This window comes from Phoenix dactylifera, chromosome 4 (genome assembly GCF_009389715.1).
Source record: "Phoenix dactylifera cultivar Barhee BC4 chromosome 4, palm_55x_up_171113_PBpolish2nd_filt_p, whole genome shotgun sequence".
Taxonomy (NCBI): domain Eukaryota; kingdom Viridiplantae; phylum Streptophyta; class Magnoliopsida; order Arecales; family Arecaceae; genus Phoenix; species Phoenix dactylifera.
In genome coordinates this window covers 9,540,492-9,568,104 of record NC_052395.1, presented here as the reverse complement: position 1 = coordinate 9,568,104, position 27,613 = coordinate 9,540,492, and the positions used below count along the sequence as shown (strand labels likewise).

The 27,613-nt window shown below is 46.4% G+C and overlaps 1 protein-coding gene across 3 annotated transcripts; it reads left to right on the top strand.

Moving 5' to 3' along the window:
* The first annotated feature begins 1,206 nt into the window (after positions 1-1,206).
* On the top strand, positions 1,207-26,744 carry LOC103706866 (nucleobase-ascorbate transporter 2-like). Of its 3 annotated transcripts, none has more exons than XM_039125504.1 (14): positions 21,146-21,553; positions 21,654-21,751; positions 22,537-22,713; positions 22,860-22,960; positions 23,247-23,322; positions 24,460-24,519; positions 24,637-24,821; positions 24,913-25,009; positions 25,292-25,378; positions 25,474-25,532; positions 25,620-25,711; positions 25,806-25,883; positions 25,992-26,152; positions 26,321-26,456. In XM_039125504.1, exons 1-14 carry the CDS (start codon positions 21,463-21,465, stop codon positions 26,369-26,371), a joined length of 1,413 nt encoding a protein of 470 aa, XP_038981432.1. In that variant the 5' UTR covers positions 21,146-21,462; the 3' UTR covers positions 26,372-26,456. The 3 variants fall into 3 exon arrangements, with proteins under 3 accessions (XP_026660370.2, XP_038981432.1, XP_008789343.2); XM_008791121.4 differs by having other exon boundaries at positions 21,150-21,553; positions 26,367-26,744; XM_026804569.2 differs by lacking the exons at positions 21,146-21,553; positions 21,654-21,751 and adding an exon at positions 1,207-1,359 and having other exon boundaries at positions 26,367-26,744.
* Positions 26,745-27,613: the final 869 nt, after the last annotated feature.

Genomic DNA, 27,613 nt, shown 5'->3' with positions numbered 1-27,613 from the left:
GGTCAGTCGAGAATCTCTCAAATAATTGAAAAGCAAGAGGTCCCGCCCCCACCTTTTCTTGATTGGAATGCTCTAGTGGTATAGAAATTCATGCATGCATGCACAAGCAAAAAAAAAATTTTAGTGATGTGTAGGACAAAAATGTTCCATTCAGGAAAAAAAAAATCTATGCATACATAAAGAATAAAATTTGATCTTACTAAATTAGATTCAAATAAGTTGTTTAGTAATTTGTATGCTCAAAATATATATATATATATATATATATAAGAAAAATGGTTTTTTTTTTTTTTTTTTTTGGGGGGGGGGGGTGGGGGGTGGGGGGGTGGGTTGTACGCACAAAAGGATTCCAAATTAAAAAAAAAAAAAAAGCATGCATGCACCATAATTTCAACTGAAGTTTGAAATTTAATTACTCCGGTTAGGAGCAGATTTTCCCATAGCTGCTATGTGAATACTCATAATCAATTATTTTTTTGAATTTCTATTTTAAGTCTTGAATTATTCGATGTTCGATTCAACTCATGTGCTAAAATTCACCTCATTTAATGTTAAAATAAAGATTCAATCCTATTAAACCATTAATTATTCGATATTGCTTCAATATTAAAATAATATCAATTTTAATGTTAATGTTAAAATAACATTTAATGTTATTAGTTGGATGATTTTATGAACTTAAGGTGAGCTGCTATTTTGCTATAGGTACTATGCGATATGCAAAATAAAAGTATATGCTGCCATTTATTTTAAATTTATAGCTGTCATGCTATGGATGTTATTATTTTGTACAAGCGATTGGGAAGGTTAGAGTACCAGTTGATGTCACAACGATAGAAGAGATTGAAAGGGCTAATATTGCGCTATTTTTCATAATTAATAAGGGCTTTATTAGATCAATGGCTTAAGCTAAATAGTTTTTCTATTTTTCTTTAAATTATCCATTTGTTATTATAATAAAAACGGTTGAAGTGGTTTAGGTATAAATTTATCTGAAGCCCAAAACTTGATTGCTGCAGTTTGGAATAGGGCTTGATATTTTTGGGTACTTGACACTAGTTACTTATGTTTTCATAATATTAATGAGATATTGGACCAAAATGGCCATCAATAATGAGATATATTCCACTTAAAATTTATTTTTCATTCTATTTTTGAAAAATTAGTTATTCTTCTATTATATATATGTATTTATTTATTATCTCTCTGGGTAGTGTGCAGGTAACATTTTTGTGACCTTGTAGCCGATGGACGTGGAATGTCTAAGAGGTCCCACCTCACCTTATCATGATCAGAAATTTCTTTCATGCTTCTCTTCCCAGAATCCGCTTTTGTGGGCACTGGATCATATCCTCCGAGGTAGGCCCTTTTTCCTTTATTACAAACATCATTAGGTCAAAGTACTCTAATCAAAATGCGAAACACCTCAGCTATCCAAATGCTTTTGCCTTCTCTGCCTTCCATCCAAAACGATGCTAATCTACCTACCTTGTGATGACGCTCACGATTCATACGATTAAATAATAGTGTATTCACGCAGCATGGTAGAAATTATGAACTTCTCTTTTAGGCCATGTTTGGTAAAATCTCATGCATCCGGCAGGATAGGCGAAGAGAGTGTGCACCGCGTTGGAACCCCCAAACCTGGCCTAGTTGTTTAAACCTTCATTTCAGGTCCCACCTTCACTAGACTCTGAGAGGTCGGAGGAAAATGGGAAGAGGGTTGAGAGGGCATCCCTGATCCGACCGATGTTGGCATAGAAGGTGCAGGAGGCAGTCTGGGCCTTGGCAGCAGGCAAGGCCCCGAGACCTGACGGTTTCCCTCTTTTCTTCTTTCGATAGTATTGGGGTATTATTCATCGAGCTGTGGTGGAGACTATCCAGTGTTTCTTTACCCAGGCAGCAATGCCTGAGGATTGGAAGGCTACTTTCATCACGCTTATACCTAAGCATCAGGATGCGGCTGAGTCTAGTCACTTTAGGCCCATTAGCTTGTGCACGACCTTATATAAGGTTGTGGCGAGAATAATGGTGGGTAGGATGAAGCCCCTTTTGCCTGGTATCATCAGCCATGAGCAGGGGGCCTTTGTAGCTGGTAGAAATATTTCACACAATGTTTTGTTGGCCCAAGAAATGATGTAGGATCTCTAGAGAGCTCCGAAGCGGTGCGGCTTGATGGCCGTCAAGCTGAATATGGAGAGGGCTTACGACAGGATCAGGTGGAGCTTTCTCCAACGGATACTAGAGGCGTACGATTTCCACAGGCAGTGGATTGGATGGGTCATGGGGTGCGTCCGGAGGCCAAAGTTTTCTATCTTGGTCAACGGCACACCTTCATCGTTCTTGGAGTCCACCTTGGGGTTGCGGCAGGGATGTGCCTTATACCCATATTTGTTTATTATCTGTGCTGATATTTTGTCACGCGTTTTACAGAGAATCTGCGCTAGTCGGGAGCTGGAGGCCTACATTCCAGCACCAGGGGCCTGACCTCTCTCCCACTTATTTTTTGCTGATGACTGCCTTCTCCTAACCAGGGCACGAGTTGCTGAGGCACGGGTTCTTTGTAGGGTGGTGGCAGACTACTGCGCGGCGTCTGGCTAGAGTGTGAACTTCCTGAAATCAGCTATCACTTTCAGCCCCAGCACGGAGACTAGAGTCCGACAGGAGATTCGAGGGATACTGCAGATACCAGAGCAGGAGGGGACGCTGACCTACCTGGGAGTTCCCATCATTGGCCGGCGGCTACGAGTGGTAGAGTGCTCGGGCCTAGTGCAGTGGGTTCAGAGTAGGTTGGAGGGATGGAGGGCGTCTTCCCTATCCATAATGGGGAGACTGATTTTGATTAGATCAGTGTTGGGATCCATACCGATGTATCTCATGGCTAACACTGTGGTGCCGAAGACGACCCTGTTGAGGATCGAGCGTCTTCTTCAGAGCTTCTTATGGGGGTCACATAGTGGGGGCCACGGAGTGCATCTGGTGGCTTGGGAGCAGGTTTGCCTTCCTACCAGCAAGGGTGGTCTGGGGGTGCAGTCCCTTATGGAGAGGCACGAGGCTTTCATCACTCGGCATGCGGTTCGGTTTATGCTTGAGCCACACAGTCTCTAGAGTTAGGTGATGGTAGCTAGATATGGTCGAGGGGCCCTAAAGGTGGCACGGAGGGGTTGCCGAGTTTCTTTTATGTGGTGTGAGATTGGGAGGTACATGCCGATTGCATTGGCAGACACCAGGTGGTTGATAGGTGACGGCCGGAGCATTGATGTGACCAGCGAGCCATGGGTGGACACCCCTCCTCTGAGGTGTTGGCCGACCATGTTTGATACAGAGGCAGTAGAGGGGCTATGGGTTTGCGACCTTCTAGTAGCATGTGGAGCAGAGTGGGATGATGCAAGACTTCGACAGCTATTCGGGGTACACCTAGATGCAAGGATCTGATCCCTTCCGTTACCAAGATGTGCAAGGCCAGATATTAGGGTATGGGATACCTCGAGCCGGGTCAGTGTCAGGCTGGGAGACCTCTCCCGTATTATCCAACCAGAGCATGAGTGGGGGCCGGATTGTACTTGGATGGAGGTCCGGTCTCCACCCGCGGGCAGCCCTCTTCTTATGGAAGGTGTTCTGGGACCGCCTTCCGACGAGAGCAGTGCTGAGCAGGCATGGCTGGGGGATTCCCGCAGTGTGTGGGACGTGTGGAGTTGAGAAGTCGGTGGACCATGTGCTTTTTCAATGTACATAGGCGAGGTCGACATGGCAGTGGATCGGGATCCTGCAGGAGGCTCGGAGCGCGCGGCTATAGTTCCTTCAGGTGATACGGCAGTGGCTGGCCAGTTCGAGGACTTGTCAGGAGGCCATTAGAGCGACTTGCACAACACATCAGATTTGGCTGGCAAGGAACGCTCGTACTCTCGGTGAGCGCAGGGTGTCACCGAGATTTGTTACGGAGCTTGCTCGAGCACAGGCCACGGAGATCAAGCCCACCCTTTCTTCAGATAGACCTTTGACAGCTCGGGACACCTGGGGCTCCCCTTTTGCTACGACAACTCCTCAGTTGATGTTTTTCACCTAGGAGCCCCCACCCCCGAGTTTCCTCAAGATCAATTTCGACATGTCGGTACTGGATGGCGGTACGCGGGGCGGTACAGGCTTTGTCATACGGGGCCCGCAATCCAGGGTGGTGGCAGCAGGTGGCTGCCAGTTGTTTGACACGTCGGTTCCAGAGGCAGAGTTGCGAGCTGCCTGGGCGGATCTGCGTCATACGTGGGTGGTGCTGCAGGCCAGTTCGATCATTCTGGAGGGCGACTTGGCCACGGTTATCAGATGGATTCAGAGGGGGTCGAGGGGTGACGACACAGACCACCCCTTGATCCATGACATAGGGATGATGATGAGAGATGGGAGGGCCTTTCAGGCCAAGCATGTATTCAGAGAAGCCAATGGGGCGGCTGACTGGGTGGTGGCCCATGCAGCCCACCACTCAGGGGGGATATAACTACTTAGGCGAACTCCCCCCTCCCACTCCTACGTGAAAGTGGTGACGTAGTTACCTCTTTCACTCCGGAGTTACCCCCCCTCAAAGGGGGGAATAAATTGAAGAATGAAGTGCTTCCCACGCACCTGCGCATCAGAGGTTGAATCGATCATCAGAAAAAGAATTAGGCCAAAAATTAGGATACATTCTGGAAAAATGAAACTTCCATGGAAGAGAAGCAAATGAAACGCTTTCATAAAAATTCTCGTAGAATCGAGAATGAAGGGTACACCCTTTGGTCAGGGGAGGAGGAGCTGCCGTTAGCACTCCGTGAGTTGTTGTATTTTGACTTTCTTGGGTGTATTCGTACACGCACTGTATGAAACACCCACTTTCAGCAAAAAAAAAAAAAAAAAAGGAAGAGGGGGGCCCTACTCAATAGACCCTTTTTTTCCGATGAAAAAATAGAGGGGGGGCAAAGAAACCTCACCCGCGTAGCAGCCCCCACTAGGCTCCTCTTCCACCAGAGAATGTTCGATGTAGGCCGCAAGTTTCCGCGTACTCTCCCGACCGGTAGGTTTTTCCCACTGGATTCCTCACCCACGTGTGAGTACGTCACCGCAGCACCACGTCGGTACCAGCAGAACAGTAGTACTTCCACCGAAAGCATCCAGGCGTGGGGCATCCGGTTTCTAAATTTAATCGACGCCCACGCGTTTCGCACCTAGGCCACCCCGGTGGAAACAAAGTATTGTTCCATCTGTGGTACCACTTTGGTGGCTCAATAGACTCTTTGGATTCGTAGAAAAAGAGGGGATAAGATATGATCGACAGGAAAATAATAATAATAATAATAAACCAAAATTCCATGTAACTTATATGTCATGAACTGGCTTCGATTATTGAAGGGGAAATTAACAAAGTGTTTGAATGACAAGTGGGAAGTTCCCAACGCATGGATGAAACCATCTTTAGATTATCATGGAACTAAATTTTCTATCACTACGTTGCAGTTCATGTTTCCCTTGCACCAATCTGTTTCAGATGAATAACAAAATTATATTGCTTTTGAACTGTCACCATCGTTTAGACTTCTAGTCACGTTCGTGCTCTTCTTTGAATGTTGCATGCAATCATGTGTCACTTGCATGTAAATGAAAAATGATACTGTTGGGAAAAAAATGGATTGCCCAAAACGCGTGAATACATCGCCGGCACATGATGACGAGCACAACGACAGTGACCTTCGAGTCGCCCGACCTCAGTGCGACCGACCTCAGAACTCGCAGCCTTGCGGCCTTACTCTCAGTTAAGCTGAGCCAGATCGACCTCAAGCCCAAAAGAGACCCAATCAAAGGACGAAATAGACCTCTCCACTCCACCGGAAATCAAGCCCCTCTCCTCCTCATCCGAGGTCCAATCCCTCGATCTCCGCCCCAGTGACTGTCAACGATTAATGTGCACGATCTCAACGGACCTCCAGCCAGCCCAAAATCTCAGGCCATCCACGGCAACTCATTAATTCACACGATCTCGTCCAATCATCCACGGAAACTCATTAATTCACACGATCACATCCAATCATGACGGTAACTTATTAATTCGCACAGTCACGTCACAGATAACTTGTACACCCCTCTTATAAAATGGGGGGATCATCTTTTCCATAAAAAAGGGGACCTCTATCTCTATCTATCTCTCTCTTTCTCCATAAAAAAAACCTTCCTTTGATTTAAACATCGGAGGGCCAGCGCCGGACACCCCGACCACCGGCTTCTTACAGGTCCCCCGGAGGACGCAGCCTGTCGACGCACCACCTGCCGGAGGTCCTTCCCCTCAGCCTGCGGTCGCCCCCGGGTCCAATTTACAGCAACAGTTGGTGCTAAAGGAAGGGACTGAGTCGTGACCATGAAGCTAAGGAGTAAAGGAGCCTTCAACACCTCTCGGCGTCACGCGCCAAGTCCTGGCCACTCAGTCCAGAACTCACCACCAAGGCCTCCGGCGGATCCAACCCTCCAAGTCCAGCCGGAACAGTTCAACACACTGGTGCAGCAAGTCCAGGCCCTGGCAGCGGCAGTCCAAGGCCTGCAATGCGTGGAGGCCTCTCCCGTGCCACCTCCACAGATCCAGGTCCGATCGGCGCTCCTTCCAGATGGATCGGTGTACCAAGGCTCCCTTGAAGATCCCCATGACTCTTCAAGGGTCAACTAGGAAGGATGGCGCTGTTACCAGGGTTAAACCCAAGAGTCTCCCTGGAGGTTGCCGCTAGGAAAGAACCAGCATAAAAGACCCCAACTCTCGGAAGCCGAGTCGGCCCCGGGTCAACCGGTATCGGTGAAGACCACCGTGGCAATCTCCCAAGGTGGAGAACTCGATAAGAAGGTAGAGAAACTCGAGCGCCAGATCGAGGCACTCCAGGACCGGAAGGTAAGGCGTGAGGGTGATTTTGAGTTCACTACCAAGTCACCCTTCTTCCGCCAGATTGAGAACGAATCAGTCCCGCCGAGGTTCAAAATGCCTCAGATAGAGCCTTACAACGGGACCACTGACCCCCTGGACCACTTGGAGAGCTATCGAGCCCTTATGGCGTTGCAGGGGTCCTCGGAGGTTGTGCTCTGCAAGGCTTTTCCTGCAACCCTTCGAGGAACAGCTCGGCTCTGGTTCTCAGGCCTAAAGCCGAGCTCTGTGTCCTCCTTCGAGCAACTTGGCAGGCAGTTTGCTGTTAGCCGACGCCAGCAGCGAACGTCGGACTCTCTCCTCGACATCAAGTAGAAGGACGGAGAGTCCTTAAAGACTACATCGACCGTTTCACCACTGCAACCTAGGAGGTCTGCGAGCTCGAACAGTCAATCGCCATGTCCGCGCTAAAGATAGGAGCTTGGTCCTACAGGTTTCTCTTCTCCATCGAGAAGAATTTCTCCGCCGACTTCACCAAGATGCTGGCCCGAGCTCGAAAATATGCAAAGGCCGAGGAGGCCCCAGGCCTTAAAAAGACAAAAAAGGCACCGCGAGGAGCGCGATCGCCCGAGAAGTCGATCTCCCCGCCGAGAGAAGAACCTGCCTCGTTTGAGGACTCCTCCTCGCCAGCAAGCGCAGCCCCGATCGAGGTCCTCGCCTCGGCGGAGATCCCCGCCTCGGCCATGGATGCCCCCAGGAAGGTACGGGAAATATACCTCTCAATGCACCCCGAGCAGAGATCCTCATGGAGATAGAGGGCCGAGACTATTTCCGACCTCCACCCTCGATGCAGGAGTCAGAAACCCAGCAGCACTCCAGAAAGTATTGCCGCTTCCACCGAGACCACGGACACGACACAGAGGAGTGCTTCTGACTCCGAGACGAGATCGAGGCACTCATTCGCCGGGGGTGCTTAACCGATTCGTGCAGAACCGACGTAATGAAAGGAGGCCGGTAGAGAATGCTGCGTCGCCTGAAGATCAAAACGACAACAGGCCCATCGCTGGCACCATCAACACTATAGGGAGAGGCCCGGCCGAAGGAAGCTCGGCTGAAGAATTGACCGGGAGAAGAGCCCCTCCGAAGCTCCAACGCACCTCTAAAGCCATCTCGTTCTCGGACGAGAACTTAAAAGGAGTTGAGACTCCTCATGATGACACTGTGGTCATCTCCATGGTCATGAATAAATTTGATGTAAAGCGTATTTTGGTTGATAATGGAAGCTCAGCGAACATTTTGTATTATGATGCTTTCCAAAGAATGAGGATGATAGAAACCCAACTCCGGAGAATGAATGCTCCGCTGGTCGGGTTCACCGGAGATTCCGTCCCAGTTGAAGGTGTGATCAACCTGCCTATTATTGTCGGGCTCATCCCTCGAGAAAGCACCGTAAGGACGGACTTCTTCGTGGTCCGCCTGCCTTAGCCTACAAAGCTATCCTTAGGCGACCAGGACTTAATGCTCTCTGAGCCGTAGTCTTGACATACCATCTGCTCGTGCGATTTCCTACCGAACGAGGAGTAGGCGAGGTTCATGGGGACCAGATGACAGCCAAACAATGCTACATGGCGACCCTCAAAGCAAAGCAACCGGCCAAAACGCCAAGCGGAGCAAAACAATCAACCGTTGCGTCAGCTCAAGCTTCGGATCAGGCGCTGCCCATCGAGACCCTAGAGGTACGGGATGAGCCTAGGAGGGAACGAGCAGAGCCTGGTGAGCTCCTCATCCAAATCCCCTTGAAAAGAGACTGTCCGGAGCTGATCGTGTAGGTTGGCTCCGACCTGAGCCCTCGCGAGCAGGATCGATTGATTGAGTTCCTCCAGTCCAACATGGATGTCTTCGTCTGGTCACCTACGGATATGCTAGGAATAGATTCCGAGGTCATGGTCCACCGACTTTAGATGAGACCAACCTACAAGCCCGTAAGGCAGAAGAAATGGAGTTTCGCACCGGAACGACAGCGAGCTGCAACCGAGGAGGTCGACAAGCTCCTCGAGGCCGGCTTCATCCAGGAAGTCTCTTACCCAGATTAGCTCACCAACGTAGTCCTTGTGAAGAAAGCCAATGGAAAATGGCGCATGTGCGTGGATTACACCGACCTGAACAAGGCCTGTCCAAAGGATAGATTTCTTCTTTCTAGGATTGACCAGCTTGTCGAATCCACCTCGGGACACCAGCTGCTGACCTTTATGGACGTCTTCTCGGGGTACAATCAGATCCGAATGGCGCCCGAGGACGAGGAGAAGACAACCTTCATCACAGACAAGGGCCTCTACTGCTACAAAGTGATGCCATTCGGACTGAAAAATGCCAGAGCGACATATCAAAGGCTGGTCAGTCAAGTCTTTAAAGATCAGATAGGTCGAAACATGGAGGTCTATGTCGACGACATGCTGGTGAAGAGCCAGACGGTAGAGCATCACGTCGCCGATCTCAATGAAGCGTTCTCCACTCTCAGAAAGTACCAAATGAAGCTTAACCCCACAAATGCTCCTTCGGATTTACCTCGGATAAGTTCCTCGGTTTCGTGGTAACCTAGTGCAGAATTGAAGCGAACCCCGAGAAGATCCGAGCACTGCAAGAAATGGTACCACCAAAGACGGTCAAGGAGGTACAACGGCTCACCGGACGAGTTGCGGCCTTAGGAAGGTTTGTCTCTTAGTCGGCTGAACGGTGCCTCCCGTTTTTCAAAATTCTCAAGAAGCCGAAGGACTTCCTATGGTCGGAAGAGTGCAGCAAGCCTTTGAAGAGCTCAAACGCCATCTTGCCTCTCCTCCATTGCTCACAATGCCTCAGTAAGGCGAGCTCCTTTATCTATACCTAGCCGTCTCCCTGGTGGCGGTAAGCTCGGTTCTGATCGGAGAAGAAGATAAGTCTCAAAGACCAGTATATTACACCAGCCGAGTCGAGTCCTGAGGGACACCGAGACCTAATACTCCAAGCTGGAGAAGACAATCTATGCACTGCTCACCTCAGCTCGAAGGCTCCGACCTTACTTCCAGGCCCACACTGTGGCCATATTGACCGACCAGCCTATAAAGCAAGTCCTGCAGCAGTCGGATCGTGCGGGAAGAATCGCAAAGTGGGCGGTTGAGCTCGAAAAATTTGACCTTGAATACCGCCCAAGGTCGGCAATCAAGGCCCAAGCGCTCGCTGACTTTATCGTAGAGTGCACTCTACCGGATGATCCCGAGCCCGAGCCCACACCAACAGAGGACTCCGAGGCAACCATGGGTTCTACATGTGGACGGCTCCTCGACCTCGAGGGGTAGCGGAGCGGGCCTCATCCTCACTAGCCCGGACGGGATAGTTGTAGAGTAGGCCCTACGCTTCGAGTTCCCAGCCTCAAACAATGAAGCGGAGTACGAGGCGCTCATCGCCGGGCGAAGGCTGGCAAAGGAGCTGAAGGTCGAGAGCCTAAAGGTCTTCAGCGACTCCCAACTGATCATATGCCAAATCTTGAAAAATTTCGAAGCGAGAGAGCCATCAATGCAGAGGTACCTCCAAAAGGTACGAGACATCACCTCCACACTAGGATCCTTCGACATCCAGCACATTCCCAGAGCGAAGAACGCGAGGGCGGACCAGCTATCAAAACTGGCAACCTCCCGCATGAGCGAGCTTCCGAAGACCACAACGCTCGAGTACCTCCAAGCACCCAGCATCGAGAAGCCTGAAGCAATCCTCTGCGTCGAGACTGAACCGAGCTGGATGGATGCACTCGTCAACTACCTGCAAAGCGAAGTCCTCCCCGATGATGAGCTCGAAGCCCGCCGGATCAAGCGTCAAGCTTTTCGATACCTCCTACACGAAGGCAAGCTCTACCACAGGTTATTCACCTCTCCCCTCCTCAGATGCCTCCGTCCTTCAGAGGCGGATTATGTCATGCGAGAGGTCCATAAAGGGATCTGTAGGAACCACCTAGGGGGCCGGGCCCTGGCCCACAAGATTCTGCGCCAAGGATATTATTGGCCTACACTTCAAAAAGACGTCGTGGACTTCGTCCAAAGGTGTGATCGGTGTCAGTAAAACGCCAACATTCAGTACCAACCCTCAGTCCCACTGACCTCGATCAGTACCCCCTGACCATTTGCTCAATGGGGGATCGACATCTTGGATCCATTTTCCTAGGCCACTGGACAGAGAAAGTTCCTCATTGTCTCCATCGGCTACTTTACCAAGTGGGTTGAAGCTGAACTGGTAGCCCAAATCTCCGAGCCGAAATTGCGGGACTTCGTCTGGAAATCAATAATCTGCAGGTACGGGCTCCCCCGCGTCCTCATATCCGACAACAGCCGCCAATTCGACAACGCCCGCTTCAGGAAGTTCTGCTCCAAGCTCGGCATCGACCATCGTTTCACCTCAGTCGCTCATCCGCGAACGAACAGAAAAATCGAGGTGACAAATCGCACCATCCTTTAGGGACTCAAAGCCAGACTCGATTGATCCAAAGGGCAATGGGTTGAAGATCTTTACAATGTTCTCTTGGCCTACAGAACTACATTCCGACTCCCCACCGACGAAACCCCCTTCAACCTGGCTTACGGAATAGAAGCCGTCATCCCCTTTGAAATTGGGCTCCCGTCACTAAGGGTGGAGAACTATGATGCAGCCTCCAACCCATCCTAGCTCAGAAATAACTTGAATCTCCTCAAGGAAGCAAGGGAGACTGCTCGAATCCGCATGGCAAGATATCAACAGAAAGCGGCGCAGTACTACAACTCCAGGATAAAGGTCAAGCTCTTCAAGGTGGGAGATCTCGTCCTGAGGAAAGCTGAAGCTTCTCAACCTACCGAGCAAGGAAAGTTTGCCCCAAACTGGAAGGGGCCATACTAAGTTGCTCGAGTCCAGCTGCCGTACAAGTTGGAGTCCCTTGAAGGGAACCCCATTCCCCGAAGTTGGCACTCCGAAAATCTCCGAATGTATTATCAGTAAAGCCCCCCCAGGGATCTCCCATATTTGAGAATACAACCAATAGAGTATTATTCAACACTTCTTCTAATGTTAATCTACTTGCGGACTCCAGGATGCCTCTAAGATGATTCAAGCCCTTGAGAGAACCTGGCAATCCTCGACAAAGTTCGAGATGCTTCGCCACGTCAACTTCAAGATCGGCCTCCCTCAATAACAAGGCTCCGATCAAGTTCGGATGCCTCGTCCAAGTTCGAGATGCCCCGACCAAGCTCGGGATGCTTCACCGGTCAACTTCGAGCTTGGTCTCCATCTCCAACAAGACCTCGACCAAGCTCGGGATGCTCCGACCAAGTTCGGGATGCCCTGCTGAGCCGACCGCGAGCCAAGTCTTCCTCGGCCTCGGAAAGCATCGCAGAGTCGACCGCGAGCCAAATCTCCCTCGGCCCCGGAAAGAATCGCAGAGGCGATCGCGAGCTCAGGCTCCCTCGACCTCACGCATGATTCTCCGACAAAGCTCGGGATGCCCCGCTGTGCTGACCACGAGCCAAGTCTTCCTCGGCCTCGGAAAGCATCGCAGAGTCGACCGCGAGCTCAACCTTCCTCGACCTCGCGCATTATCCCGCGACAAAGCTTGGGATGTCCCGCTGAGGTGACCGCGAGCCAAGTCTCCCTCGGCCTCGGAAAGCATCGCAGAGTCGACCGCGAGCTCAGGCTTCCTCGACCTCACGCATGATCCCCCGACAAAGCTCGAAATGCCCCGCTGAGTCGACTGCGAGCCAAATCTCCCTCGGCCTCGGGAAGCATTGCAAAGTCGACCGCGAGCTCAGGCGACCTCGCGCATGATCCTTCGATAAAGCTTGGGATGCCCCGCTGAGTCGACCGTGAGCCAAGTCTCCCTCAACCTCGGGAAGCATCGCAGAGTCGACCTCGAGCTTAGGCTCCCTCGACCTCGCGCATGATCCTCCGACAAAGCTCGGGATGCCCCGCTAAGTCGACCGCGAGCCAAGTCTCCCTCGGCCTCGGGAAGCATCGCAGAGTCGACCGCGAGCTCAGGCTCCTTCGACCTCGCGCATGATCCCCCGACAAAACTCGGGATGCCCCACTGAGTCGACCGCGAGCCAAGTCTCTCTCGGCCTCGGAAAGTATCACAAAGTCGACCGCGAGCTCAGGCTCCCTCGACCTCGCGCATGATCCCCTGACAAAACTCGGGATGCCCCGCTGAGTCGACCGTGAGCCAAGTCTTCCTCGACCTCCTGAAGCATCGCAGAGTCGACCGCGAGCTCAGGCTCCCTCGACCGCGCGCATGATCCCCAGACAAAGCTTGGGATGCCCCGCTGAGTCGACCGCGAGCCAAGTCTCCTTCGGGCTCGGGAAGCATCGTAGAGTCGACCGTGAGCTCAGGCTCATCCGACCAAGCTCAATATGCCCCACTGAGTCGACCACGAGCCAAGTCTCCCTCGATCTCGGAAGCGTTGCAGAGTCGACCGCGAGCTCAGGCTTCCTCGACCAAGTTCGAGATGGCCTGCTACGATGACCTCAAGCTCTGCTTGGTGATGTCCCGACCGAGCTCAGAGGCGCCCAGCCGCATTAGCCACAAACCCAGTGTCCTTCGACCTCGGGTCTCACCTAACAGCACCTCAACCAAGTTCGAGGTCAAGAAACACGCAAGCTCCGATGGCCGAACGGCGGCTCAGCCCTGGTTTACATTACATCAAGTCCGAGTCCAAAGACTTAGCGAGATTTTTTCTGGAAGCCGAGTCCAAAGACTTAGCGGGATTTTTTCGGAAACCGAGCCTAAGGACTTAGCAGAATTTTACCAAAAAATATCGGAATCACCTGTGGAAGCGAAGGATGCGCGGAGTTCAATTCAGGTAGTCGAAGACAGGAGTTCGTTGATTGCACAAGTAAAAGCCAACTCAAACACGAAGTGAAATTAGAGGAAGCATGCATTTCATTATTAAAAATCCCCAAGGCTGAGTACAAAGTTTGATCTGAAGGCCGACCCACATAGCTGTACAATGGCAGCAATGGCCGACCTCATTTACAAAGAGAAAAGCCAAAAAAACCTAAGTCCTAAGGCATTTTTGGAGAAAAATGAGGGTGAGCAAAGGTCAAGAGTTCAAAAGGATATGAAAGTTAAAGCAAGAAGCTAACTTACCCGGATGGCGGAGCAGTAGGTTTGATCGACAAGGCCGCCGATATCGGCAACCTTGAACTCGGCTTGGTCAACCGGGAACGGCGCGCAACGGAGCACCTAACACGCAATATTGCTGTCGTGAAGGGCCAAGTCGTCCTCGTAGACCGACCACTCCGAGTAAAAGGGCCTCCTCTCAAAGCGGCTCCTGGCCTTCGACGAGCTCGGGACATCGGCCCTTGAAGAGCTCGAAAGGTCAGGCCTTGCTGAGCTCGGCAGAGAAGAGCTTGGGACCCCGAGACCGCTGCCCGGCTTAGGACCCGAGCGCCGCAAGCAAACGACCTGGTGAGGTCGCTGAGAAAAGGGAGTCGGGCAAGTTGGGGCCGCAGGATCTCTCGTGCCCCTGGAAGAGCTCGTGCACTCGGCAGGGGGAGCTTCCTTCTAGATGAACTCGGAAGTCCCGACCTCAGGGTCCCCCACCTCGGCGGGTCGAGCCCCGCCGGCCTCGGCTACCCTCTTCTTGTACCTGGCGAAGAGGGCCGCGTTGCTGGTCACCATCTCTGCAACGTCTGAAGAGGAGAAAGAGCTCAAGTGTCAGATTAGCACCAAAAATGATAGTGAAAAAGAAAACGAGCAAAGCAAAGGACGGCAAAACAGGGGAGGAGCAGTGCAACCGCTCTTACCCTCGGGGCACGCCGAGCTCAGGCCAATGTTTACCAGGGCCTCCTCGCTCAAGAGGTCGTTCAGAAGGATGTCTCCCCCGAGGTTACGAAGAGCATCGAGAATCCTCTGCTCATTCGCCAAAAGCTTGGGGGGTGTGTTGATGGTCCTGAGCCGGGGGTGCCCCCACGATGGGTCGAACTCCCACATGCGCTTGAAAGAAAGGAAGTAAAATTTCTCCTTCCATCCACAAATGGAGGAAGGAGCACCTCGGAAGAACGGCCTACCGCCCCGAAGGGCAAGGTAAAGCCATTCTCTGTCCGCTGGGTTGGATTTTAGCATGAAACACTAGCGAAAGACGTTTACCGAGGCCGGTATCCCGTGTGCGAGGCAAAGGGATAAGAAGCCGACAATGGTCCTCCACGAGTTCGGAGCGAGCTGCGCTGGGACGAGCTGGTATGCCGCTAGGAGCTTGTTCACGAACCCGTGTAGAGGGAACTGCAATCCGGCCTAGAGTGTCTCTACGTATACTCCGATCCGACCTGGAGGAGGTCTAGTCACCCGGTCTTCCGACCTCGCAGGCTCCAGTGGAACCCGTGCTGGGGGAAAGAACCGGGCCCGGATCAGATACAATTCCTCCTCGGCCAAATTTGATCCGACTCCATCTGGGCCACGGCCCATCTCTGATGCGACCTTCCCCCTACGGGAAGGATCCCTACCGGAAGATGAAGCACCGCCTGACTTTGCCGTACTCACCAGATAGAAGAAAATAAAGAAGAAGGAAGGAAGAAAGGAAAAATGATGGCCCTTCGAGTAATCGTGGGTAGGAGACCTACTGTGGATTTCACTGAGAATGCCGACGGCCCAAAGCGAAGGATCAAGGCGATCGCTAGAAAATGCCTCGGAACGCCGCCGAAGGGAACTGAGCAACGAAAGAAAAGAACGGAAGAAGAAGGTGGAAGAAGAGGACAAAAGCTGCGGCGGCCAAATGGGAGCTTTCAGGGCCGGGACGAGGTTTATATAGACCCTCCCAACGGCCCAGATCGGCAAGGCTAAACTGCGCTTCCCGTCTAGATCATGCCACGTGTCAGTCTCGGAAATCGAAGCGGCGTATCAACTTGGATTGACGCTTTAAAAGCAGAATCTGAGCGGCGTCCCGTCGGATCCCAGAGCCTCATCATGAACCTACAGCTTGAAACTGCCTCGAAAAGCAAAAGGGCATCGCCTCGTGCTCTCATTAAAGATGCCCCGAAGCGCACAGAACAGCGGAGCAATATAAAGCTGTCTGACCCCACCGGCATGATAAAGACAATTACTTCCTTCGCCCAAGCTCATAAGCGGCTCGAACTCGGAAGTCGGGGGATAGTGTTGGAGGAAAAATGGATTGCCCAAAATATGTGAATACAGCGCCGGCACGTGATGACGAGCACAATGGCAGCGACCTTCGAGGCGCCCGACCTCGAGGCACCCGACCTCGAGACGTCCGACCTCAAGATGCCCGACCTCAGCACGCCCGACCTCAGAGCTTGCAGCCTTGTGGCCTTACTCTCAGTTAAGCTAAGCCCGATCGACCTCAAGCGCAAAGGAGACCCAGTCAAAGTATGAATTAGACCTCTCCACTCCACCGAAAATCAAGCCCCTCTCCTCCTCATCCGAGGTCCAATCCCGCGATCTCTGCCCCAGCGACTGTTAACGATTAAATGCGCACGATCTCGATGGACCTCAAGCCAGCCCAAAATCTCAGGCCATCCAGGGCAACTCATTAATTCACACGATCTCGTCCAATCATCCACGACAACTCATTAATTCACACGATCACGTCCAATCATGACGGTAACTCATTAATTCGCACAGTCACGTCACAGGTAACTTGTACACCTCTTTTATAAAAAGGAGGGATCATCTTTTCCATAAAAAAAAGGGGACCTCTATCTCTATTTATCTCTCTCTTTCTCCAAAAAATCCTCCTTCTAACTTAAGCATAGGAGGGCCGACGCCGGACACCCCGGCCACCAGCTTCTTTTAGGTCCTCCGGAGGACACAGCCTGTCGACGCACCACCTGCCGGAGCTCCTTCTCCTCAACCTGCGGTCACCCTCGGGTCCAATTTCCAGCAACATATACATTAATTATTGAAACGTGTTTTCATAAAAATAAGCCTAGAATAATTTAAAGAGGATGATCTTAAATAGCAGAGGTTTGCAAGCATGAATAGCATACATAAGCAAAACCTATGCGAGCACCTTGGAGGCTATCCTTCACGGCTTTGCCTTCCTGGTATACATGGTTTATTTGCGCATGAAATTGTCACTTAAGAGTGTGATTCATGACACCTGAAACCAGGAGTGGCTCAATGCATTTGGGGGCCTAAGGTAAACTCAAAGGCCCCAACATAAATATATTTAGGGGCCTCAATGCATAAATAAGAAAAAAAAATAATAAATTTCTTTAGATAAGAGATTTGTCCCAATATAAATGCATTTGGATGCCTTAATGTATTTATAGCTATAAAGATACATAACATTTGAGGCCCTCAAATGCATTCGGGGTCTCAATGCATTTGGATGTTCACCTTGGAACTCACTATAATAAATACATTTGGGGGTCGGGGCCTTAGGTGACTACCTTAGTCATCTAAGGGTTGAGCCGGCCCTACCTAAAATGATTAATATTCACGATTTGCTTAGCATCATGTTTGCTAAAGGAGTCCGAAAACTTGTAGGAATCGACCTCTCTTATTGTCTCAAATCCGTTTCTTGCATGTTGCTCCTTTTTTTTTTTTTATGAGAAAGATGGTCCTCCAAAGAAGAAACCTACTTATCACTTGGCTTGCATGGCTTCCTCTTCCCTTATTTATTTGGCCCAATTGAAGGGCATGTTTGTTTGGTGTGCACCTTTTCAATGTTGTCCTTGCATTTTTTTATTTGGGGCCAATAATAAAAAGAGATTTTTCATGATGTAGCATGGGGTGCAATCTGAAAGTACTATGATTAGTTAGACTATGTCAAGCTTCATAGAAGCCAATAAATTCATAACCAAAGATTTCAACAAGCAAATATTTAATTTATAGATTTTTGCGGAATTTTCTATAACTTTTCTATTAGAGACAATATGCAATTTTAGCCAAATATTTTATTCTTGTAGTTAAAAAAATGGTAGCCTATTTCTTTATTAGTGAGGTCTATTTCTGGTATGATTTTCATTGGACTTAATACCCAAATTAGGATTCATGCTCTATATATACTTCCAACGCGCCGTATGAAGAGTGGCTTTTCACATATTAATAAAAAATGGTAAAGAGAACTTCATCGAGTCACATATTTTACGGTCCAGCCAAAATGCACAACATCAGGAATAAAGAGCAAGACTCGAGGATGGCCTTTCTAACACTTACGAATAAAGGAGAACTACAACAACTGGAGATGCATGTTAGAGTATGGCAAATATTTTCCTAGCACCAATTTATCTTATTCAAGGATTACTCACGACATTCAGAGAAGTGCGATATTGGAATAATCGTGTCCGACTAATGCTCCCTATTATCAAACAAATGATAGCCATTTTTCTTCAAACTATAACATTTTTCTAGCATCAATTTATCTTATTCAAGAATTACTGATAACATTCAGAAAAGTGCGATATTGGAATTATCGTGTCCGACTAATGCTCCCTATTATCAAAAAAAATGATAGGTGTTTTTCTTCGAACTATAAATGCTTTTTTAAACTTCTTCTCATGATTAGTCAGCAAATATTAATCAAACTCAGGCGACCATTTAGGGCTCAAAGTAAAACTTTGATTTGCCTGCAATGAGATTCGTAATTTGAAGCAGTCTTCTAAAGTGGTCAGTGTAAGCACCAGCTGCCTATGAAACATGACTCCCTGACTTTGGATGTGTGTCAGCACCATGTCGAGTCTCCATGGAAGAAGCTTAGAGACTTGCTTTGTAGTGAAGCAAAGCGTAGGCCAATTTCTTACTCTCTTTTTTTTTTTTGTAGTTTTTCTAACTTCAAATAAAAAAAGAAGAGAAAATAGAAAGAAATTAAGTAAAAGAGGAAAAATTCAGGAGAACTCCACAGGTTTGAAACTTATGATGGGGGCCCACACAGAACTATGGCTCTTGGGCCGTGACAGGGTGCGAACTGGGTTCGTGCGTTCTTAGGTGAGCTTAATATTTTTCCGAGATGAAGGTAGACGTTAGGAGATCCACGGCTGCTTCGCACGTGGACGCTGACTCAGACCACCGACCGCTGTCCAGGCTTCTTTTCCAGGCTGACTCACCTCTTTCTATCTTCTCATCTTTTTTCGTAGAACCGCCGAGAAAAAGCTGCTGCCTTTCAAAATTAGAAGAGTATAAAGTGGCCTTGGTATATGGGGACCTCGTGAATTGGGCAATATTTTAAGCCCCCCCTTGGCTTTAAAGGATATTTTACATGGGTCCTCCTTGCACCATTATTGTGAAAAGATAATGCCGCATTAGTTATTACATAGTTAACTATCATAAAAGTAAATTTCATAGGATGCTTACCAAAAAATAACAGCTGATATCAAAGGTATATAATATAGTATGACCATCTAATCCATAGCAACAGGTCTAAATTAGAGTGTCTCTACTACAGAATTACTTGGAGACAAGGTTTGCTGACCGGTTCAGTACAGAATAAACCGCGCAGTTCATTCCAGTTTCATGGATCATGTTTCAAGCCCGTTGAGATATTAAAAGAGGAGGAAGAGAGTGCAAAACCGGTTCGGTTTGCACCAATTCTGCTCCGAACCGTCCGATTTCGAGCGATTTATGTTATTTTCCAAAAATAGAATCGACCCATGCCTATTCAAATATAGGTTCGGCAGACCATATGGTACTAAGTGTAATAGCTATTACCTATTCAAATTTATTAGAAAGCAGAAATTTGGAGATGGTTTTGTCACAACAAATATAGATTTAAATGATGCAGGAGGAGTAGATTGTGTTGGGTCGGTCCATTTTTTGGTTCAGTTATTTTGGAGTAGTTATAGTTAGGTTAAGTCAAATCTAGTCAACTATTTATTGGTTATTAATTGTTGGTGTTGTTGTGCTTTAGGCATATATTGTTAATGTTCGAGTGTCTCTTTTTCTATTCTAGGATTTGTTAAATATAGTTAACAGGTAGTGTGGTTTAGAGACTGTGGAAGTATTTATTTATGTGTTTTAAAAAGTTGAGATGTATTAAAGCTGGGGGAGCCTAAGAGGCATGTGTTATCTGTATGATGTCATGTGATGGAAGTAGTGAAGAATGAAAGAATTGGATCATTTGTGATGTACTAATTCGTTTCAATTGAACTTTTTTAAAAAAGAATAAAAAAAGATATAGAGAGAGTTATATTTCTTGCATTCAAATCATACAAGATTAGTAGATGAGTGGCTACAATTTGATTTAGATTGGTTTATGGTTTTTTTTTCTTTTTTTGCTTTAAAAAAAGGTTGGGGGGGGGGGGGGGGGGGGCTGCTTGCGTAGCCTTTATGGTCATTTGTAAGCATATAAATAATTAATGATGTGAACGCACTAAAAGATAATCAAATAAAAGAAGCAATCCATTGTTAGGCAACTTTTTTTTATCTTATCTTGCTATATGTGACTTTAGTGAGCAGTATCAAAAATTAACAAAAAGCTTGCTTGTATGATGACGACTCTTTCCATAAATCTCGAATTGGCCTATCATTGAATCAAATAAAGTAACACTTAACATGCAACGTGGAGTGGACGGTAAAACAAAAGAAAAAAAATTTGTACCCTTTATTTTTCACAAAAGTAAATAATTTTTCATTTATTCTAAAAATATTTGAACCTCGATTCACAATAAAAAACGATTCTACTAGAAACTAGCATGTTCCTATCACTCATCCATGAACTACAGCTAGGTTTTTCTGAACTTACCTGATTATCAATTTACGTGCTCTATCACTCTATACCCGACTCTATACATTTTAAAAAATACACATCAAGGAAATATGGTTGATACAAGATACCTAGATCTCTTCTTCGAGCTAATTTTAAATTTACAGGCAAAATTTTCTAATTAAAAATGTCAAAAAAATTTCTTATCACACCTTTCATGCTGCCGCTTTTATTTTTCGTGCCCTTATCTAATTAACCCCATTAGTACCATACCTGGAATCATAGCATCCACACTTGAAGGTGCGTCCCACGTGAATGGAGCAAAGCCCAGCCAAAAGCTAATCCTTTTGAATGGAAAACTAATTCCATCTCTCTTCTAACTTTTTTGAATTTAGTAGAAATCAAACACTAAACTTACTACAGATGAGATTCCATAAATGACACAATGCCAGAGTTTGTTTCGCCCCCTGAAACGATTCAACGAACGAGACGCCCAACGGTAACTTTTCCTCTCCCTTCCTTTTGTTTTATATCCCTTAAGAGCTAAAACCTCTCAAATGCTTCGGCCTCCAAGGTCATTTCCGTCCTAAAAATACCAACGGGCCAAATCCCAGGGGGAGGAGGTAGAGAAAGCTAGAGAGGGAAAAGAGAGCATAAAGGGAGAAAGAGGGAGAGTGGGTGGCAAGTTTTCCTCCTCCTCCTCCTCCTCCTCATCCTCATCCCAATCCTCTCAGCTTTTCGCGATAGTTCCTCAGCTTTAATCCCAATTCTCTCTTTTCTCTTTTGGCGATTGATTCCTTCTGCGTATATCCCTCGCCAAAATTCCATCTTGGTGTCGAGATACGAAAGTTCCACGGTGGATATCCCGGGAGAACCAAAAAAGTTCCGATTTTTCCCTCGTTTTCATTGAGTTCTTCGGCTTGGGTGCTTGGGGTTTTGGTGGTCTAGGAGAAGATGACGGATTTCAAGCCGGAGGAGATCAGCCATCCGCCCATGGATCAACTCCAGGGCTTCGAGTACTGCATCGACTCCAACCCATCTTGGGGTCTGTCAAGTCCAGATTTTTCCATTCGAGTTCTTCTCCCTGATCGATATAAAACTAAGTTTGAGTACATTATCGTTTGTGGGTGTGTTTTGGGCTGTAGGAGAAGCGATTGCTTTGGGCTTTCAGCATTATATACTGGCTTTGGGAACGGCGGTGATGATTCCCACTCTGTTGGTTCCTTTGATGGGTGGCACTGATGTGAGATTTCTTTTCCCTATGTTTCCTATCTCTTTTCATATGGAATGGACCAGCACTGATTTTTATTAGTCCTTTTCCATTCAATAAAAGATCGATATTTATATATTAGATAAGATTCTTTGATTGATCCGTTTGTTTTTTATTTGATCGAGGATCTTTCAGAAGGAAAAAGTCGGTGAATCCTTATAAGACAAGGATGTGATTATGGATACTTTTAAGTCAGAAGTTGTTTCACTAACGAGTTTGCAGAGCATTTGAGATTTTGATAGTGCCAAAAACCGATTGCCATTAGAAGCATTGTTCTGTTCATTTAAAAATGTCTCCTTGTGTTACGTCGAGATTTCTTATAGCAAGAGAAGGAATGCCATTGTTTGAGCAATCGGTATCCATATGAATGCATGGTGATGGATGTTGCTCGATTCTAATTTTGTTTCTGATATAGTATGCTAGAGTTTGTATTTCTAAGAACTGGGCATTTGTGGTCAAATATCTAAAGATCAAAACATGATGATGCATGGTAGAAATGTTCGTCACCTGTATAAAATCTCAGTCATCCTTTGGATTCTGAAACAATGAAAAAATGAATTTTTCGAAAACCATAGCATGATGATAGACTAGGAAAGTTTTGATGATTATTGTCATAATAATAATTTATTAGCCTCTATCTACCCTTATCAAATTGGACTTAACATCTTTTTGTTATGATCAATATCACTTTCAAAAAGACTCAAGCAGTGCCATATGCAATTAGTTCTCATTTGACACAAGGTGTATTGGTAATGCAGGATGATAAGGTCAGGGTGGTTCAGACATTGCTATTTGTGACTGGCATAAACACATTGCTGCAAACCCTATTCGGCACACGCCTTCCAACTGTTATCGGTGGTTCTTATGCATTCGTGGTCCCGATCATCTCCATAATTCATGACTCATCCCTGACTCAGATATCAGATGACCATGAGGTCAGTGAACTGGCTACCTAGCTCTCGACAGTACCAAATTGTACTCTTTTAACTCTCAATAATGCCCTCCTCTTGTTCCGGTGCTAGAAGAAACCATTTGGTTTTTACTGATGGTTCTGAATGCTGCTTTGTTTGCATGTGTGCAGAGGTTTCTTGAGACCATGAGAGCCATACAAGGAGCCTTGATAGTCTCTTCTAGCATTCAGATAATTCTTGGCTACAGCCAGTTGTGGGGTATTTTCTCCAGGTGCAGCTTCTGCTTTCCTGTTTCTTTGCTATTAGATGTAGTTTTGGTTCTCTTTTTGTGCCTGGTCCACAGCATGGTCCATGTTAATGGGAGCCATCAGGTCAATCATTACTTGGACCAGCTAATCCTACATGCCATCCAGATCAGAATTTTGGTAGTAGTCTATTTGAAAGGGTCCACCACATGGAAGGTTTGGAATCTTTTGGTGCAGCAGCAAGCCATCAATCCAAGTTTAATTTATATATAGTTTGATGTGGCTTCATTGATGGGTTTGTGTGTGGCTCAGGTTTTTTAGCCCGTTGGGAATGGTTCCGGTGGTCTCGCTGGTGGGTTTTGGGCTTTTTGACAGAGGATTCCCCGTGGTATAACTGCTGTTGCCATTATTTATATTCTGTGTGCAATGGCTAGTTAGGTTTGGTGTCTGCACTCCTTGTAAATTTGAGATATAATTTATAAAATTAATAATAAATGCAAATTAACTTACTAAAGAAACGTTAGATCTGGGCATGCAAGTTCTGAAGTTTGCAAGACATTGTCGCATCACTATAGGCTAAACACAAGTGCTTGATTTCATGATTAGCCTCTTATGAGCATCAATGAGTAGAGGGCATACCTAGATCTTATGTTCTTACTAAATCAAACTAGCATGTCTAGTGTCATTGAAGGCACAATATTAGCATTTAGTTTGCTAGGTTTCTACTTTGGCAATATTACATTTAGATGGTTTCGATTCTCTTACACATGTAGATATCATGTTCTTACTTAGTCAAACAATTATGTCTAGTGTAAGAGAAGACATGGCATTACCCTTCTGGCTTGATAGGTTTATTGTATTGTAAATCATAAAGAAACAGAGACAAGATTTTTTTTCTTTTTCCTTTTTTATTCTTTTGGTAATATAAATATGGTTCCGGTACTTTTCCATACTTATATTTTCATATAAATATAGTTTTTGAAATATAAGCATATATTTGCTTACTCATGCGACAACTGCTTGCCACATGCAGCAAATTTTTAGAATGATTCGTAGATCTGATCAATTTTTAATGCTTTCCATTCAATTGCATAGCTACTCAGAATTTCATGTTCTTATAAGTATTTTTAAAATTAATGCTTAACGAATCTTACAAATTTCAAATCATCAATTGTTTAAATTGCACTTTACAAATTAATGTGTTCTCTGCATCTTTGGCCCCCTTTCTTTTCTTTTCTTTTCTTTTCTTGTAATTTTTATAACTGCGTAAAGCGCACATTTGATGGTCATCTCTGCAATCAGCAACTATAGATATCTATTCCTATAAATGTTTCTATGCATGAAGGATTCTATAGAATGCATTAAAACATTTCCATTTCTTCCTGCTTTGGAAATGAAACTATCAGACCTTATATTCCACTGAAACAGCAGAAAGAAAGAATAAAAAGAATCTGTGACAGATAAGTTCAATGCATGTTGCTGCAAAAGTTCCTTTAACTCGGTACATTCTTCATGGCATCATCAGGTTGGGAGATGTGTGGAGATTGGTGTTCCCATGCTCATCTTGTTCATTGCATTCTCCCAGGTACTCCAATTGCTATCAGTCCATCACCACCACCTCTTTGTTAAGAAACTCGAAACCATCTTCTGCTACCATTCTGCATTTACATCGCCATATTAACACTTCTCCCCCTCCCTTTAGTATCTGAAGCATCTGCAAGCAAAGCGCGTGCCAGTACTGGAAAGATTTGCACTCCTGATTTCAATCACCATCATATGGGTCTATGCTCACATCCTCACGGTGAGTGGTGCATACAGGCACCGCCCCTTGCACACCCAGATCAACTGCCGTACCGACCGTGCCAACCTTATCTCCTCCGCTCCTTGGTAAGTCAACTCGCAATACCTTCATCCCTACCGACCGTGGTCATTCTTCATCTCTTCTAAATATAAAAATTCAAGTATCGCTGAGTTACAGGATAAAGATCCCGTATCCGTTGCAATGGGGTCCGCCAAGCTTCGATGCTGGTCATTGTTTTGGGATGATTGCTGCTGTTTTAGTGTCCTTGATTGAGGTAAGTGATGTTGGATTCCTAAATCCATTTATTTAGATCACGTCTAGTTTACTTTCTATCAGACTAAACCAAAATAGAGCAGCATGTGAAGTGCTTTTTATTTCACCCTCTTTCTCCCCTTCCTCCTTCACTAAAGAGTACTCCTTAGTTGTCTTGTACAGAGCCAAGGAGCTTGTGAACAGCCATTTGCAAAACAGCAGAAGCAATTCAGGCTTTTCATGATTAAATTGTTGTACCTATGCTTAATGCGCTATTAAGTTGATATGTTTCTGTTTTGTGTAGTCAACCGGGGCTTACAAAGCTGCAGCTCGGCTAGCAAGTGCAACACCACCTCCTGCTCATGTTCTGAGCCGAGGCATTGGATTGCAGGTGAGAGTAATCATTTCCTCTAAATCCTATTGTTGAGATGATGGATAGACTTTGGATTTATTTACATGGATGGTGTTGCTTATCTCAACAAACAGGGTATTGGTATCTTACTAGATGGGCTTTTTGGCACCGGGACTGGCTCCACTGTTTCTGTGTAAGTGCATCATCTTCATCACTTATGAAAGACTATTTATTTGTAGGATTGTACCAACTATTGCAACATGATTTGAGAAAAACACAGGGAGAATGTTGGGCTTCTCGGGTCGACAAGAGTTGGAAGCCGCAGGGTCATTCAAATATCAGCTGGTTTCATGATATTTTTCTCTATGTTGGGTGAGCAGCGCTCCCTGCAAAACGATACGGTTTAAATCATTTCAGCAATTGTTTTGGCTTATGATAACATTCTGAAGGTAAACTGTTGTCGCAGGGAAATTTGGAGCTTTGTTTGCTTCTATTCCATTCACAATCTTTGCTGCTGTACAGTGTGTTCTCTTTGGTCTTGTTGGTATGTTCTCCTCCCTCTTGTCTTCATCACATGTGTAAGAATTTTCCTTGTGTCCTTTGTTATAACTTAACATGACTGTAATCTCATGCAATTGTTATGTCTTCTCAGCGGCAATAGGGCTATCCTTCTTGCAGTTCACTAACATGAACTCCATGCGAAACCTCTTCATCACCGGCGTCTCTATCTTCCTTGGCCTATCCATCCCCCAGTACTTCTTCCGCTACACCGCAAGCGCTCAGCATGGTCCTGCCCACACTCGGGCTGGATGGGTTCGTATTCATCTCTTCTTTCTCATTTCCCCTCGAATCACATACAAACTTGACATTAATTTTTACCTAATGTCGTCATGCCAAGCATTGCAATTTAATGACTATATGGACACAATCTTCTCATCTCTGCCAACTGTTGCATTGATACAAACCTGACATTTTCTGTAGGTTGGCTGGATTAAATTGTTATCTAATGCCATGCATTGCGTTGCAGTTTAATGACTATATCAACACAATCTTCTCATCTCCACCAACTGTTGCATTGATCGTAGCCGTGTTTCTCGACAACACACTCGATTTCAAGGACACGGCTAGAGATAGAGGCATGCCATGGTGGGTCAGATTTCGAACTTTCGAGGGAGATAGCAGGAATGAGGAGTTCTATACTCTTCCCTTCAACCTTAATCGTTTCTTTCCTCCATCTTAAGGGATAAAATCTAATGAAGTGACTCAGATTGTTGAGCAGAGGATGATACATACAATGCAGGTAGATGCTAGCCAAATTTCTAGTGTGGTATATTTGCGTGGGTGTCTAGTCATTGTATGTATATTTTAAATTCGGTTGAGCAATAAAGCTGGTTATTTTTTCTAAGTTGCAATTGGTTTGCCTTATCAGTGTTTTAAGGGAAACAATGGGAGGAAAGCTTTAAAGTCCATGCACCGAGATAAACCTCTTGTAAAGCTCCACAGGAGCTCTCTTTTTGAAAGCTTCATCTGAGTGGATTCTTTAGGAGAGGTTGAGGGCTTTCGACCATCTACTTTTAGAGGACGTTAGGTGGTTACTGCAGGAGTGCAATGTTTTTCAGGCCGTGCATGTGTTTCGGAAACGAATAAAGCTGCTGACTGGATCGTCTTCTTTGTTGCTTATTATTTTAGAGAGACTTTTTGGACTCGGTGCATATCTGTCTTTCCACCGCTGTGGAGTATTTTGTCTTTTGATTCAGTTGGCCATGCTCACACGAGACTAGTGTGAGCTGCCGGTGCACCCAAAAAAACAAAAAAAAAGCTTCATCAAAGTGGACCAGGAGAATTCAATTTGAAACTAGTGTGAGCTGCCGGTGCACCCAAAAAAACAAAAAAAAAGCTTCATCAAAGTGGACCAGGAGAATTCAATTTGAACACCAACTATGAGATAAGAATATAATATCAACTTGGTCTGTCAACAAATTGGACTATGGTTATGGTCATTGGCAATGATCAAGCTAGTTGGGAATGACACTAGAGCAATAAACAGAATAACATTAATTATCTCTGGAGTAAGCACTAAAGCAGTGACAGTAATAAACATGAACATTATTTATAGTTCATGAGAAAAAAAAATAGCAACACCATCACCACTACATATGAGGGATGGGATTTTCTATTTCTAATCTACTACTACGAGTATTTTAGGTTATAGGTAATTATAAGTAGTAGGTTTAGAACCTTTTTGATCAATGAATTATTCACATTAAATTTTTT